The 15,841-nt window shown below is 42.7% G+C and overlaps 1 protein-coding gene across 4 annotated transcripts in view; it reads left to right on the top strand.

The window, feature by feature from the left end:
* Positions 1–15,841, top strand: part of LOC141019098 (RNA binding protein fox-1 homolog 2-like) — a 52,987-nt gene extending 37,146 nt beyond the window's left edge. For 2 of the 4 annotated variants that reach the window (XM_073493902.1, XM_073493900.1), the window contains 7 exons: positions 5,103–5,190; positions 6,068–6,124; positions 6,457–6,604; positions 7,689–7,731; positions 10,387–10,487; positions 11,876–11,951; positions 12,292–15,841. In XM_073493902.1, the coding sequence (XP_073350003.1) occupies positions 5,103–5,190; positions 6,068–6,124; positions 6,457–6,604; positions 7,689–7,731; positions 10,387–10,487; positions 11,876–11,951; positions 12,292–12,336 (558 nt within the window). In that variant the 3' untranslated portion in view covers positions 12,337–15,841. Of the gene's footprint in view, positions 1–5,102; positions 5,191–6,067; positions 6,125–6,456; positions 6,605–7,688; positions 7,732–8,203; positions 8,247–10,386; positions 10,488–11,875; positions 11,952–12,291 lie in introns of those variants that run through there. The other 2 variants (XM_073493901.1, XM_073493903.1) reach the window with 2 other exon arrangements.

Below are 15,841 nucleotides of genomic sequence, written 5' to 3'. Positions count from 1 at the left end.
TATCTCCATTCTCCTTTAGAGCACCGAATACCCTCTGATTGTTGTAATGATGCTCAGAGCTCCGTTAAGCATCGAGAGCTAGCATCCTCTCTCCCTCTTCTTCCTCTCTCCTCTCTCTCTCATATTATGAGCTGTAACACTGCTGCTATCAGGTTTTTATTTCACATGGGTCAAACAGACGGGGGAGGGGCACATTTAGGTTTCTTTTGTTATTAGGATTATTTGTTCCTTTATTTATTATATTTTTTCTGTTTCCCTGACGACTTCTGTGTGTTGTTGTCAGTCTCCACGGTAACCACTCGCTGTTTCTACGGCAACGGTAAGTTGTGTACAAACATCTATCACTGAACTGATCCCCTTTCCCATCCCCCCACCCCTGAAATGGGCATTTGATGCAGTAGTATGTACTCTGAAGTTATTGCATTTCTACTTATCAGAATGAGTTTAATGTGACAGGCCCACGCAGTGCGATGCCCTAGAAAGCTACTGCTGTTATGTAATGTTACAGTGCACAACACAGCAACACAGGCACACACACAGACAGACAGACGGACACAGTATCTTTCAATAGATTGGTCTCTTAACTGTAATATTTTTCTTCACATGCCCGTCCCCTCCCTCCACCATGTCATTAACACCTCACTGGGAATGACCGAATGTAATCACCCTCCTCTATGCAATGACACGGCTATCCACAACCCATCTGATTAATTCTCCATTGGACTCAGTGTATACACTATTCATTTTCTTGATTTAATAATAATAATAATAATAATGATGTAAAAAAAAAAATCAACAGAAATGATATGAAGCTTTGCTCCCTGTTGCTGCCTACGATTGCTTTGAGTGAATGCAGACCCCCCCTTGAGCTGCAGGTCAAATAACGCCGCACTGGTTTTGAATTTCTTTCTTTTATTGACACACCTGCTTTTAGCACAGCACATTGAACATTTGTCAAATAGTAGCTGATTGGACACGACGTGCATTGGAAACATGCGAGTTAAGACGTCCCAGATTGAGGAGAGAAGGTTGTCCAGGCTTTGAGCTAATGTAGAAATGTTCAACATGTGGCAAGCCAGCATCCTGGCTCACCATATTTCAGACAGCCTGGCAACATCTTCTTTTGCAGTACCACTAAAATGACAAAGATCAGCCAAAACATTAAAAGGACCAACACGTGAAGTGAGTGAACACTGATTTTTTGTTACAATGCAATGTTCTGTTGTGAGACCTTGGGTCCTGGCACTCATGTGGATTCCACTTGGCACACACCACCCACCGTTTCAGACAGCCCCTCATGGCAACAGCAATCCCCATGGCAGTGGCCTCCCCAGCGGGACAATGCTCACTGCCACACCACAAAAACTGCTGAAGAATGCCACAAGAAACCTGACAAAGATGTCAAGGCATAGACCCGGCTTCCAAATTCCCAAGATCCCAATCTGATTGAGAATTCGGGGGAGAACAAGGCAGATCCATCAAAGCCAAACCTTGGATTGGACTTTGCTCTGATCCATCAAGGCATGAACACAAGTCCTCAGAGGCAGTCCTGTTGTGTCTGGCACAAGGACGTTGACAGCAGGTCCCATGTGTCCTATGGAGTGCAAGGTGGGCCTCCCAAATTTTCCCAGATCCCATACTGATCGAGCATTTGGGATTGTACCAGTCAGATCCATGGAAGCCCAACCTTGGATTGGACTTAGGTCCTTTGAGTCCTGTGGGATGCAAGGTCAGGCCTCCAAACTCCTTAGATCCCATTCCAGTTGAGCATCCATGGGATGTGCTGGAACAAATCTGATCCATGGAGGCCCCACCTCGCGGCTTACAGGACTGAAATGACCTGCCGACAATGCCCTGGTGCCAGACATAACAGCCCCTGAGGTCTTGTGTCGATGCCCTTATGATTCAGAGCCAACTCCAATCCAAGGTCAGGCTTCCATGGATCCTCTCTGGTCTGGCACGTCCCTTGAATGCTTGATCGGAATGGTATCTGGGGAGTTTGGGGACCAGGCTGGCTTAGTCACCTTCCTTGGGCCATTCCTGAACTGTTTTTACAATGTGTTAGGGCACATTGTCCTGCCTGGGGAGCACTGCCATCAAGGAATACGGTTGCCATGAGGGGATGTACCTAGTCTGCAACGATGTTTAGGTGGGTGTTGCATGAAGCGGTATTCATATGAAAGCCAGGAGTCAGGACCCAAGGTTTCCCAACAGAAAATTGTATTATTGTAAGAAGATGATCAATTATTCACTTCACTTGTCACTGGTTTTAATGTTGCGATTGACCAGTGTAAACTGGAGGTGTTTAATCTGGGGATCTTTTGCAAAATAATGTAAAAAAAATAAAATAAAAACCTGTTTAGAAAGCATGCTGCTTCACATGTGGTTATCAAATCACTTACCAAATGAGCCAGCGTTGTGTAACCATATGCATTTCTGAACCGAAATGGGGTTTACTGTTTTTTGGGTCTCTCTATTATGCTGCCATTTTTTTTCTCTTTTTGGTTTTCTTGTAGTGGATTGTCTGTGTACTAGTAGTTGTAGTAGTAGTCGTAGTGGTAGTGTACTGGTCTTAGTTTGTGACACACAGTTCTAATGCCTGGCATAGTGTCTCATGTTTACTTTATTTCTCTCCTTTTTTGGGAATGAGGATTGCTCTCTCTCTCTCTCTCTCTCTCTCTCTCTCTCTCTCTCTCTCTCTCTCTCTCTCTCTCGCTCTCTCCCTCAGTCTATCTCTCAGTCTCTCTTCGTTCTCTCTCTCTCTGATTGTCTCCCTCTCTCTCTCACTCTCGGTCTCTCTCTCTCTCTCTGCTCCCTCCATCCTTTGGTGCTCTGTTTCTCAACCCACCACATATAATGAGATTTCCAGGAGAATGGTCACCAAATCTAATTGCTTTATTTGAATGATGCACCTTGGGATATATGTTTTGTTTTCAACAGTAATTGTTATTAGTTTTTTTGTGTTGCTCATGTAAACTTTCTCCCTTTGTTTCTCTATCTCTTCACTCCATCTTTACGTTCTCCTGTGTTTGTATATGGACTGGCTCTGTCTCTTTACTTCTCACCTGCATCCCTTCCTCCTAACGTATCTGTCCCATCTTTGTCTCGTGTGTGTGTTCGATGTGGGAGTGCTGCGATTGTTTTTGATTGGTCTCTATGCTGCATCCGACGCTTGCTGATTGGCTGAACTATTTATTTATTTTTTTTTACTTTTTTGGTTTGTTACTCACTCTTGGTCATGTGATGCGCCCATATTTGGCTGCGTGTACTTTCTGTGTTATATAATTATTAATTTTGTCAAACAAATGTTTTTGCACCCCCTCTTTCTCTCCCTTGTATGACTTTTTTTTAATACTTTTTTTTTTAGGTATGTAAACCCCACAAGTTTGGTTTCATATGGAAATGTGACTTCATTTTGTCCAGATTTATTGTTCAGGGAGGGTAAAAGTGGGATGAGAAAGGCTGAATGTTTTATTAATCGTGAACTCTTTGAGATTTGCCTTCCATATTCTGTTGATTTGCATGTGTTCCTGTCAACCCAATTTAATTGATTGCACATGACACAAACACAGGTGTATATACACTACACACACACTCACACAAACACCATGAAGCTAAGTTCTTCAATGTCATTAACATAAAACTTCTTACAAGTCTGAACAAAATTTCACTCTGATACAAAGAAATGTTGACATTAATTTGATTCATTAATTCGATTTACATTTCAAAATGTCTCTGCTCAGACACCCGTGGACTATTGCGTCAGTTAGCAAGCCAGGCTAGGCCAATTGAATCATTTGCCACCGACCTTGTCATTTGCAATGAGGGAAAAATGAGGTAAACCTCATTTCCATTTGAATGAAACTCTGCAGATAAAGAACATGACTCAATGAGAGAGGCAACGCGAGTGGCAGTCTAGGCCTTAATGGTCTCCTAAATGGGAGTGCAGGCGTGTATGCGCACACAAGCACTCTGATTCCCCAGCCTCTCTCCATCTTTGTCTCATACTCAGACACACTCTCCCCTCATCTTGCCAAAAGGTCATTAATCTTTAGCTCGCCACACAAGTCAGAATGCAGAGCTTCAGCAACAAAACTCGGACAGTCAGAGCCACAATCTCCTTCTCTTAAAGCCCATCAAAGGGAGATGAGGATAGATCAAGGGAGCGGGGTGTGAGCCTTTGAAGCTCAGAGAGGAGATTATCAGCCATCTCGAAAAAAGCCTAAGCATTAGACTGAAATGTCAGCCAGCATGCACAGAACATGCACACACACATACACGCACGCACCTAAAAATCCACAATATTTTCACCTGTGCATGCAAGAAAAAATGCAGCTCAGTCTCTTTTGCTTTGTCCCCACCTCCCCCTTTATATGTAGCCACAGCAGCAACATAACCAATGTCACCCATGGCAGCCCTTGTATCTCTTCACAATGAATCACCAAATCCCTACCGGGCAACTTGCTTTTAATTGCATGATGACTAAAAATCCCCTCCTAACAGCCCCCACCTGCTTTTACATACAAACATGCTCACTAACATGAAGCACTGGAAGGGTTAGCAGCCATGGCAAAATATACACCAGTGACATTCACATTTATATTGTTGATTTGGTTACATTTTATCCCTTTTTTTTAATTCAGATGTAGATTTTTTATAAAAATGTGCCAGGTATTTTACACGACATCAACAGAAAGAAACTGAATTCAGAAAAGAACCACTTGCGATGTTGCTGCATAGTCACATCCAGCAGCTAACGTTAAAGAACTTAAGTGTGAGCAAGTGTGCATTTTCACAATGACAACGAGGTTATGTAACAGACTAATTGTAGTCCAAATAATAGTATTCACGTTTAATGACCCACTAGCAGTAAATGTACACAGAAAATTACATTGTGACACACAGAGATGAACCAATAAGATGAAGGCAAGCCAAAACCAGCACGTAACAGCAGACATGTTGACTGTAATCCTACTGTAAAAAGCAGAAAACCATATACCGAATACCAGCCTTGGCCTTGTGTTTGAGTCTGTGCTTTCCTTTAGTTTCCTGTTCCCAGTTGTTCTGTCTGTGTCTCTGACCGCCTCCTCCTCCGCCTCCAGGTGAATAACGCCACCGCCAGGGTGATGACGAACAAGAAAATGGTCAGCCCCTACCCTAATGGAGAAGCTCTCAGCACGCTGCCTTATGGTAACAACCACACTGACACACACTAACAATGATCCACAGCCCGCCTAATAAGCTAAACAGAGACACAACACAGCCACAGTGTTCCCTCCCTGCAGACCACATTATGTAAGGCCAACAGCAAACCACTTCTTTGCAGTTTATCTTTTTTTATCGCTCTAATTTTGCCACCACCTACCAGCCCTATGGTGGGCTGAACCTGCCAAAATCTAAACTGAAGAAATGAATAGCCGCATTAGGACATTTTAAAAGAAAATACAGAAATAAATACATTTGTGGAAGTAATTAGGGAGGAAATGCAAAGGGGAGATAATAAAGTTAGCATACTGTTTTACTTTGTTTATATTTGGCGGACCCTGCCACCTTTCTAACTTCAAACAGCGTTCTTTTTTCTTGAGTTCTTATTATTACTTCATTCACATTGCAAATATAAACATTTTGAGTTTGTATATCTTCTTCAAAACTACATAGTGCGCCTTTTAATGGCATATACTGACCAAATCGTCCAGTATCCCTACTATTCATCAGTCATTCGTACTGTCTGTTTGCAAGTGAACACAGCACACAGATCGCAATGTAGTTTGGAGTCAGTCTTGCAGAGGGAATCGGTCTTTTGAAAACAAGGTAGTGGTCTGTTGGGAGGCCTCAATTAATAAAACTGCTCTTTAAGCACCTAGTGAACTATGAATGCCAACAATAAAGGTGAATCAGTGTGAATGAGAGTGCTAATGGTGTAGTGAAATGTGTGTATGAAATGTGTTTGTATATATAAAACATTATACAATATAATATTATAATATTCAATTGTAGCAGGCATATAGGATCCTGTGGTCTTTGTAAATATTAATGAGAGGTTCCTTCTTCTGTGTGTGACTATCAGCGGGGTGGAAATTGAGTCCTATGGTGGGGGCCGTGTACGGACCTGAGCTCTATGCAGGTAAGGCAACTCTCTCTCTTTTACCCACACTAATCTCTGTCTCTAAAGCCTACTTTAAATTTCAGTCACATTCCAATCTTTAATTTATATTAATGCACTGCTTGCCCAGCATTTCTCCTCCCTGACACTTTTATTAATATCGAGTCCTCAGGGCGATAGCTGGATTATTCCCCGTCTCTCTTTGCTCTTTCCTTTCTCCTTAATTCATCCTGGGCCTCCTCCCTATTTTCTCTGTTCACATTGTCCTATCTTGCCTTCATCTTTATCTTCTCTCCCTGAATCCTCTGCTATCTTCCTCTCCCCTCCCCCTCCCTCTCTTCCTCCTCCATCAGTGCCAGGGTTTCCCTACCCTTCTGCAGCAGCCGCAGCCACTACAGCAGCAGCAGCGTTCCGCGGCGCCCACCTCAGGGGCCGAGGCCGGCCCGTCTACAGCGCAGTGCGGGCTGCTGTGCCTCAGCCTGCCATTCCTGCCTACCCTGGGTAAGACAGACACGGCGGTTGTAAACCAGAGCTGTTGACTTGCTTTGCAGCTGTCCCAGATCTGCTTTATATAACACATTTTAGGAACACAAAGTCGAGATCAATCGTTTTGTTCAGCGCCTGGTAAACCTATTGAGGAACAGCTCGTGAATGCCATTTCCCAAATCATTTTCCAGATTCTATTTGACCAGGTCTCTGTTTAGCACAGCTGTGCTCATAAACTCGTCGTGCTCAAACATTATTCACACTCCGCTCTCTTCAGCGGTCCAACTGGCACATCGTCAGCCGGTTCACCAGCTATTCAGCAGAGTATGACGCACTGATGGGATTGCACCATTGAAAGCTGATTTGAATAAACACACAGATACCACCACCAGCCGATTTGAATAAACACTCACACACACACATTCAGTCATTATGCAGAAGCAGTCACCCTGCACACAGATTTGCTCCAAATTATTCACGTTTACTGCGATGTGTTTTTATTCCCCCTCAGTATGTGTTACTGTGCATGTCGTCGCTGTGCTGTTATGATTGGCTAATGGGGTTGTGACTGCGTTGATACTGAGATCAAAGCAGAATTGATTGGTTAATGGCCCTGCGGCTGCTTACTGTGATGACATTCAAATAAAGCTAAACAAGATGAAATTGGGGGTCTGCAGGAAATACCCTCCTCCATATCTGCTCCACTGCAAAGCTACAACTCTCCTTATAAAATGATCCGTTCAGGGTAACCTTTACTGCTTTGGTTTTGTTGTATCTGGGGAGCGATAGCAGTTTATGGTCTCATTTCAGTTCAGTGAACTTTATCTATTAGCCCCAAGAGTCTATTGTTTAATGTTTTTAGTTTCAGTTGTGGAGCTTAAATGGAAGTTGTATTTCCTCTGCATGCTGCATGGGTGTGAAATAACTACTTTCTCTCTCTCTCTCTGTTTCTCTCTCTTCCTTCTCCTCTTTTGTGTTTTGCCGTGTTGTGACGTTCATCTGGTTTTGGGACTGTGCACCACTCCGTTTGCACCCCTCCCCTCGCCACTACACCCTCCTCTCCCCCTCCCTCCCTCCCCTGTTCTTCTTCCTCTCTCAGTGTGGTGTATCAGGATGGGTTTTACGGAGCTGCAGACTTGTATGTAAGTAAACTCACCTCCCACCCAACAACACAGCCTCTCTGTCCCTCCCCTCACAGCTTTCTCCTGCTCTTTTTTTTTTCGCTCTGGGGGTGATTCTGCATGTTGCGTCCGGTCATGCGCTGCACAGAGCTGCCTGCATAAAGGTGAATGAGCCCACAGTGAGGAAACACAACGCACCACTTGTAGAATACGAACACAAGATCCTCCATGATAGAAGCTGGGTTTTGCCTCAGGTGTATTTGTTGTTGTGACAGAAACGTCCCTTATTGTACAATTAAACGCAGCTCGGGTCAAACTCAGTTGTATTGATTTAAAAATCAAACAGAGAGCTGTGAAATGACACCACTATAAAGGCTGCTCTGTGGGCGGATGCGGTGTAAGAGTGTGTGCGTGTGATCAAGAGTGTCTGTGCGTGTGTGTGTGTGTGTGTGTGTATCCAGGTTGACAACGGTTGTTTCTGTTCTCTCTATAGACTAGTGTTTCAGGACTCAGTCCTTAGTCCCAGATTGCCTCAGGTAGGGTCAACTCAACACCAAACCCACAGTGTGCATTGTTTTACTGTACTACCTCCTCTGATCTTATGAATCATCTTCTGATCTGATCTGGAACATGTTTTCTTTTAGTTGATGAAAAAAGAAATCACCACTGTTTTGAATTTTGCTTTAGTTTTCTACTAACTCACTGAAATGTGCACTTTTTTCGACTGTGGGGAGGGGCTTTGTTTGTTTGTTTGTTTACTAAACTACTAAATCAGACTGAGTGTACTTTTTTTTTCTTACCAGTTTGTTCAAAAGAGAACCTGGTCTCTTTTGTCTGCTTGGCTATTTTCAGAGAAAAGAAAAATTGTTTTCGTTTAAAAATAAAAAATGAATAAAGGAGAAAAAAAATGTCAGCATATATTTTCAAATTGGATTCAAGCATGATTTCTTAACAGTAAACTTCAGGTTTCTTGCATCATTTCGTTTCGTACTGTTAGCCTGGGATGTGAGATACGGAGAACATGGTCTCTTCCTGAATTAACCACCCCGACCCCTCCCAGGATGATTATGGAAGCATGTGCTGATCAGCTGCTGCATGCAGATATACTGTATTACCTTTCCCATCACTCACCCAGAAGGCCTTGCCCCCCCACCCCGTTCTTTCTAACCCCGCCCCCCTCCGCCTCCGCTCCGTGTCCTGCGGGCGTCTCGGAGAATGCCGCGGGGTGTTTCTGTCGTGCTTTGCTGTGCTCTGTTCTGATCAGGTTCAAATGCAGTGGTGTTGTGTTGAACTTTTAATTTGGGTCATGCATGCAGTCTCAGTGCGAGGAGATGATTGTTTTTAGTCAGCGTAGGCTTGCGTGGGTGTGTTTGTGTGTGCGACTTTATTTTTCCCCCATCTTCCTGTCTTTTCTTTCTCCGTATTCATGTGAAAAAGCACAAATAATAACAATAACCAATGCAGATTTTGTCATATATGTGTCTCGACTAGAACCTCTGACTTTAATAACCTTCAGTGTCCTCAAACTGTAAATGTCTCTTGTCGTATCATTACTTGAGTCTTCTGTCCTGACCAGACAGTGAGGTTTCTATATGGCCTCAACTGTGTGAACATTTTGTCTTCCACTGTTTTATTTTTTTTAACCTCCCCCTCTCCTGTAGTGGTAATAATACCATCTAACTCCCCCTCGACAGTTCAATTTCCCCTCTCTGTCTCACTGATAAAGCACTCTCGTTCCACATTCAACACCAAGCCCACCTCCTCCTTTCCTCATACAGAAATGGAATATACTGCCATGTACCCTATTTCATTTTTAAATGTATATATGTATGAAAAAAGGTTCAGTCATATATTATACAGTATGTAAGGAAAGGTTACTTTAAATGTTAGGTAAAGGTTAATTTTACTGAATGTAAAATTATCTCGCCACGCCGTGCTGATGGAAAGCTGGGTGAAATTTCGTATTCAACAAAACATTTCTGAAGCTTCACAGCAACACAGCGTTGCAGCATTCTCCTGAACAACTGTAGTGGATGGGGACTTGCTAAGATAAAAGTGTTAGTATGCACCCTGTCTGAAGTGGGTGTAAATAACATCTTTTCAAATTAATTTGTGATCCCGGGGGCTCGGGAGACTTGGATTACACTGGACAAGCTGTATGGATGGAAGCTCAAGCCATTTTAGGTTTATTTTTCAGTTGTTTTTTTTTTACAAGTCCCCATCGACTTCACTTGCTTAGGAGGACACTGTTTTGCTGTGAATCTCCAAAAATGTTATGTGTACTACAAAAGTTAACCCGACTTAACATCTGCATGGGGGTAAGTAGTAAATGACTGAATTTTCATTTTTGGATGAACTTATCCTTTAAAGTCCTTGTAATAAGTGTTAGTTAATGGGTAATAAGGCCCTTATAAGTCTGTATAACACGCTTATGAACAATAATGCGACTATATAAGTCTTAATAAAAGCATAATTAATTATTTATTTTTGAATTTCTTCAGAAGTAACTAAATGAGGCACATTTTGGGTAGTGGGTAGTTATAAATATTAGATGCTCCTTAGAATAAAATGTCAGTATATTCCATCTCTGTTACACCTTAACCCAGGTGTCTCCTTCCTCACGGCCGTGTGAGTAAGTTCTGTTATGTGTGTGTGTGCATGTGTGTGTGTCTCTAGGGAGGCTACCCTGCTGCTGCTGCCGCCGCCGCTGCCTATCGCTACGCTCAGCCTGCGGCCGTAACCGGAGCAACCGCCGCAGCTGCCGCCTACAGTGACAGGTGAGGACACAGCAGGGCACACATCAACGAACAGACACACACGCACACGCACGCACACACACACACACACACACACACACACACACACACACTGCACTGTACAGCAGAAGTGCTGAGGTGCAGACTGTAAAGGTGGACTGTAGTGTCTGAGGTCAGTACAGAGGACAATGTAAAGAGGAATTCAGGGCCGCATACATCTGTATGACGACATTTATGTTCAATTACACTAACAGGTGGATGAGATGATAGTGAAAGCCAGCAATTCTTTGACCATGAAAAGGTCAAATGTACCTGTATGGCAACATGGTGAGGTAGACAATTGAATGTGATTAAATGATGACTTGTTCTGTGCCAGTCGACACCACAACACAATGACATAAAGTGTAAACTAGTTTAAAGGTACCCTGCAGAGTTTTCTTGTAAATAGACAAAGACCATTTTTTCAACAAATTAGCAGGTTGACTCTTGTCCCATATGCAGTAGATGAGTTTGCTCTTCTTTTTTTTATTTCTGGTGTGTCATGTTCACCGTCACAAACACGCAAAAACAGGCAACAGCAGAAAGCAGCATGGAGGCCAGTGACAATGTTACGTCTCTCCTTCAAACTCAACTCCGACTGAATGATGCTTTGGAAAGGTGTCACGTTTCCCTCAGACAATTCGACCTGGAGCCCACAAACACTTGCAAATATTGCAGTCATTTGATGTGGGAATGAATGCCGATTGTAGCCTTTCCTATTGAAGACAAAAGCCAGATGTTATTGGATGTTACTGTGTTTTTTGTCCTGTGTGAAAGCGGTAAAAGCTTTTGTTAACACTAGGTGTTATTCACCCAGAGCCATGTCAACCATCTAATTCTTGAAAACCTTTCGTTGTGAAACGTGTTTCAAGGTCATTTTGTGTTGTTTATCTTCTTCTCACACTTTTTTTGGCAAAAAATAAAACTGCACCACATCATTATAATATGGCAGCGACATCTTCTGTTGAAATACCACAAATTCAGGTGAATGACAGCTCCACAGCATTATCGCCAATATATCACTATTGAAAACGATACAAAGATTGTTGAAGTGACAGGAACATTTTCACACTCTGGAAGCAGCTTTAGGAAAGGCCTGTTTTTGGACTTAAAAAAAAAAGTTTCTAGTCTGGACCAGAGATGAAAATGATGAGTTTACCATTTTTTACCGGCTAAGTTGAGACACATTCTGCGATCATATATCAGGTCAAACAAATGTGATGAATACTTCTCCTCCTCATAAAGTAATTCCAAAGCTGATTGTTGTTAAAAGTTTGAAACCTGCATGTAAACATCCATGTCCTCTGTATACTTCAAAGGATACCTTTGATAAATGAGTAACTTCTTGTATGTTGTGTTTGTGTTGCTAGTTACGGCCGGGTGTACACTACAGATCCCTACCATGCTTTAAGTCCAGCTGCTGCTGCTTACGGAGTCGGAGCCATGGTGAGAAAACTGACACAAACTCTACAAGACAAAACTTCTCCTTTAAAAATACAACTAACTGATGTCCTACAGTTGTTAGATGCAGTCATGTTGGTATTGAGAGTAAATTTGAGTTCATGGTAGATGCACAGGATTGCTAATGTTAGCTCATCTTTGGATACACAGTGGGACTTTTCCCTGAAACATTATGAATTAATGTCTGTACACATTTGCAGTTTTGGCTCAATGAATGTATCATTTGTGGGATTCTAGAGTAGAAATGAACTCACAACAATGATACATGGCTTTACTTCTTCATTTTCTCCACCCAGTGACCGCGTGTCCCTTCTGTCTCTTTCAGGCCAGCTTATACCGGGCGGGATACAGCAGGTTCGCTCCTTACTAAAAACCACAAATCACACCCAAGGAATTTCACATCGCTCCAAAACCCTTTTTCAAGCTCTTTGTTTGGCAGCAGCTCCCCTCCATTTTTCTGCAGGCGGACTATAGTGACAACTCATGTGTTTTGTTTCTCCTCTTTTTTCTTTTTTTCTCATTTTTGTGGCGAGAGAGGTCATTTTGCCACATCATCAACTCGAACTCTGTTTCTGTACTCTTCTGTCTGTCGCTGAAATGGAAACAATGACAAAACTGCCACGAGTGTGTCCCACGTAAAAAGCTGGAGCCTGCTACTTTGAACTACGGGGGCACAATTTGGGATGTTTTTTTAGAAACACTACAGGAGCTGGGAGGAGAGAGACTGCTGTTCCTGTGTGAGCCTGCACACTACAAACCTTTTTTTTTTCCTACAAGTCTCTGAACTTACAGTATATCCACTGCCCTATAAGACCTAATCACACCTATATACACACACGCACACACACACGCACACTTACTGTTTTCTCTACATTTTCCTTTAGTGCACAGAATGATGCCACAGCATATAAAAAAAATGAAAGGTACTTTTGTTTTTAAACACTACATTACAATGGAGTCGTCCCTCTGGTTTAGCATCGTGGTTTAATATTGAAAACATGAATCAAGCTCGGACTGCTCAACACAGAAGATGTAGGAATTATTCTTGGTATTTTGTAAAGCTGGAATACTGAACGTTCAGCCGGAGGGAGGGAGCATCTGTTTGACAGAAACCACAAACTCTAAACAACACAGCATGGGAATAAGTCTCTTTTTTGTCATTTTCCAATATTTTTCACCCTCCCCCAAGTGTAAAAGGAAACACAAGAAAACTAATGTTTAAAAAAAAGACAACGAAAAAAGTGTGAAAACGACAAGGAAACAAAAACAAGTGACTTTGTTTTTTTCTGCGTTACCTCAGTTTATTCTCTCGTCTGTTTTGTTCTGAAGCTGCATAGAAAAATGTCCGTTACTTTCAGTGACAGATCCTTTCACTTCTGCACATATTCCATTTATTACTGCAGCACTAAGATGTTCAGCTCTGAGCTGACCCTGTACGCATGCCCATTTTGAGAGTTCGCCTCCCCCATAAGGCTCACAGTGCTTCTTCCAAAAAAGGACTCGCTTCATTTCTCTCTGTCTCCTGAACCGTCAGACATTCCAGCTGTAGCTGCGATGCAGTGAAACAACGGGTCAGATAGACAAAGAACCCGACGAACACAACTAGATTTAGCAAAAAAAAAAAGAAAAAAGAAGCAGATTTGAGGCGGGAACGCCCACGTGGGAAACGAATCATCTGCCAGTCAGCCAAATGGGAATCCCTCCCGGCCAATTGAGATGTATTAACGCCTGCAGGCTTCAGGCAGGGCTGCTCTGTGCTCGAGCTCTGTGCGTGGAAATGGTGTCTGATCTCAGCTCGGCAGAACTGTAGATCCTGACAGAACAGCCCAGTTTAGAACACAGTCAAACGTAGAGATAGCAGTCATGTAATGAAGTAATGAGAATTGAAACGCTTTCTATTTATATTCATTGTTTTTAATGTGACAGGACGCCACACACACTGTCAGTTGGCACCATTTTGTCATTTTTAAACCCTTCATCACGCTCTCTGGGGTCGTTCACTCCAGATAGTTTTAAAATTCTCCTCACCGGTCTGTCTGAAGGCACCATGAAATGAATGGCAGCCAGAATCTTTCTAGACCGAGTCTCTGTCCTGTATGTATCACATCTCCATATACTCTCACTGTGTTCTTATTGCTATTATTTGCCTTTTTTGGTTCCAAAGATTTTCTGAAGAAAGCACATTTTTGGTCCTGATGTATTTCTGATTTTTGTGGTTGTTTGTTTTTTTTCCTTTTGCCTTTGTTATATATATATATATTTTTTAATATCTGGTGGGTTGAAGCTGTATTTTTCAGCACCCCGAGGAGCAGCGTCTGCAAAGAGACATTAAAAAAACGGTTGCAGCAAACGAACACTACCATGCTCAATTAAATTCAGTCCACACACTAATTTATCGGCTTCTTTTTTTTTTTTTTTTTTCAGTAAACATGCTGTAGACGCAGAGGTGTTTGCTGCAGACAAGGGAAATCAGAGCAGATGGGAGTCATGAGGGATAAGCAGAAAGACGGAGGGGATACAGTAGGGCCAAATTATAGGCGAGGTAAACGGAGGGAGACGTCCACACAATATCGGCCCAGCGGAGGCCACCTTTTTTTTTTTTTTTTTGAACAATGAAACAATGTGTGGGCGGTTAGTCCAGGGAAATCGCGGCTGGTGATGGTGAAGGTGAGCAGCTGAGCCATTAATCATTAGCTGACAGGATAACAACGTCCCCTGCTGTCTTTTTAAAAAAACACTTTTCAGGGGGTACAGTGCGCTCAGGGTGGAGCGGACAGTGTGAGGAGGGGTAATGTTGTTTTGTATGATTGTGAAAACTGTGCAGTAGGTCCAATGAGTATTTCTTTGACGCGCATTACCTCTTAATTTTTTTTGTCTTATTATTCCTCACAAGTATTATCAGAAGTGTTGCTATGCATGCTTTTGTGCGAGAGGGAAGGGTCATCAGTCAGAATCTTTTCATTTGTGCATGAATTCAAATCATAGTGCTGGAGGAGGAAGATTAAGGAGGAGGAGGAGGATGGGGTGTTTACATGGCAGGAGGAGGAAAGAGCTCGGACGTTGCGTGATGCGAGGAGACAGGAGTGATGAAGGGAGATAGAAGCAAGTGGCCCCACAGTTGCTTTATGGGTCCGCTGGAATAATCTGGGTTATCTGTGCTCTGTGCCTCTGTGGTCTTCGTGGTAATCACCAGTCATATCAGATGTGTAAAGTTTAATTTGGTATGTCTGGACCCCTGTGGTTTGCTTTTATAATGACAATAGAATAAAAAAAAATGACGTGATAATTTGAGCTTAAGTTCTACAAAAAGAAAAGTCCACGCAGAGATGATGCTGGGGACCTGGCAGCCTCCTCCAAGGCTGCTACAGAGTATAGTTCTGCACCTGCCCACACGAGTTGCTCATTTAGCAACATTTCCACCTCATCCAGTTGGCAGAGGCTCTCGTTGAGGTGTTGCAATCGTTGTCGTGCAGCTGCGGTGACCCCTGTGGGCTCACTCCTGCTCCTTTCTGTCTCTTCTAATGGGAGTAAATCTTATTTAGGAAAGGGTCAGCGCAGCAGAGGTGCATGCCGGAGCCACACAGAAGCAAAAGTTCTCCTCGGCCGCTGACCCCGACTCCCTGCACTGTGCTCAAGTCAACCCAGTGGGAGGTTTTTTTTTGTACAGGGATTTAATAAATAAGTTTGAATCTGCATGTGGATTTTTTTTGAATGCCACATGCTCTTAAAAGCTCATTTATCCAAGTGATTTTTTTTTCAATAAGTGACATGTATTTTCTCACAATGTTTTATTTTGCCATCCTTGTGTCTGCCTTCTGTTTATTCTCTTCATTATTATTGAATGTATATAATAAATAAACTGTTTGGTTTTTAAA

This window comes from Pagrus major, chromosome 23 (assembly GCF_040436345.1).
Source record: "Pagrus major chromosome 23, Pma_NU_1.0".
NCBI classification, from domain to species: domain Eukaryota; kingdom Metazoa; phylum Chordata; class Actinopteri; order Spariformes; family Sparidae; genus Pagrus; species Pagrus major.
This window is presented reverse-complemented; position numbering and strand designations above follow the sequence as displayed.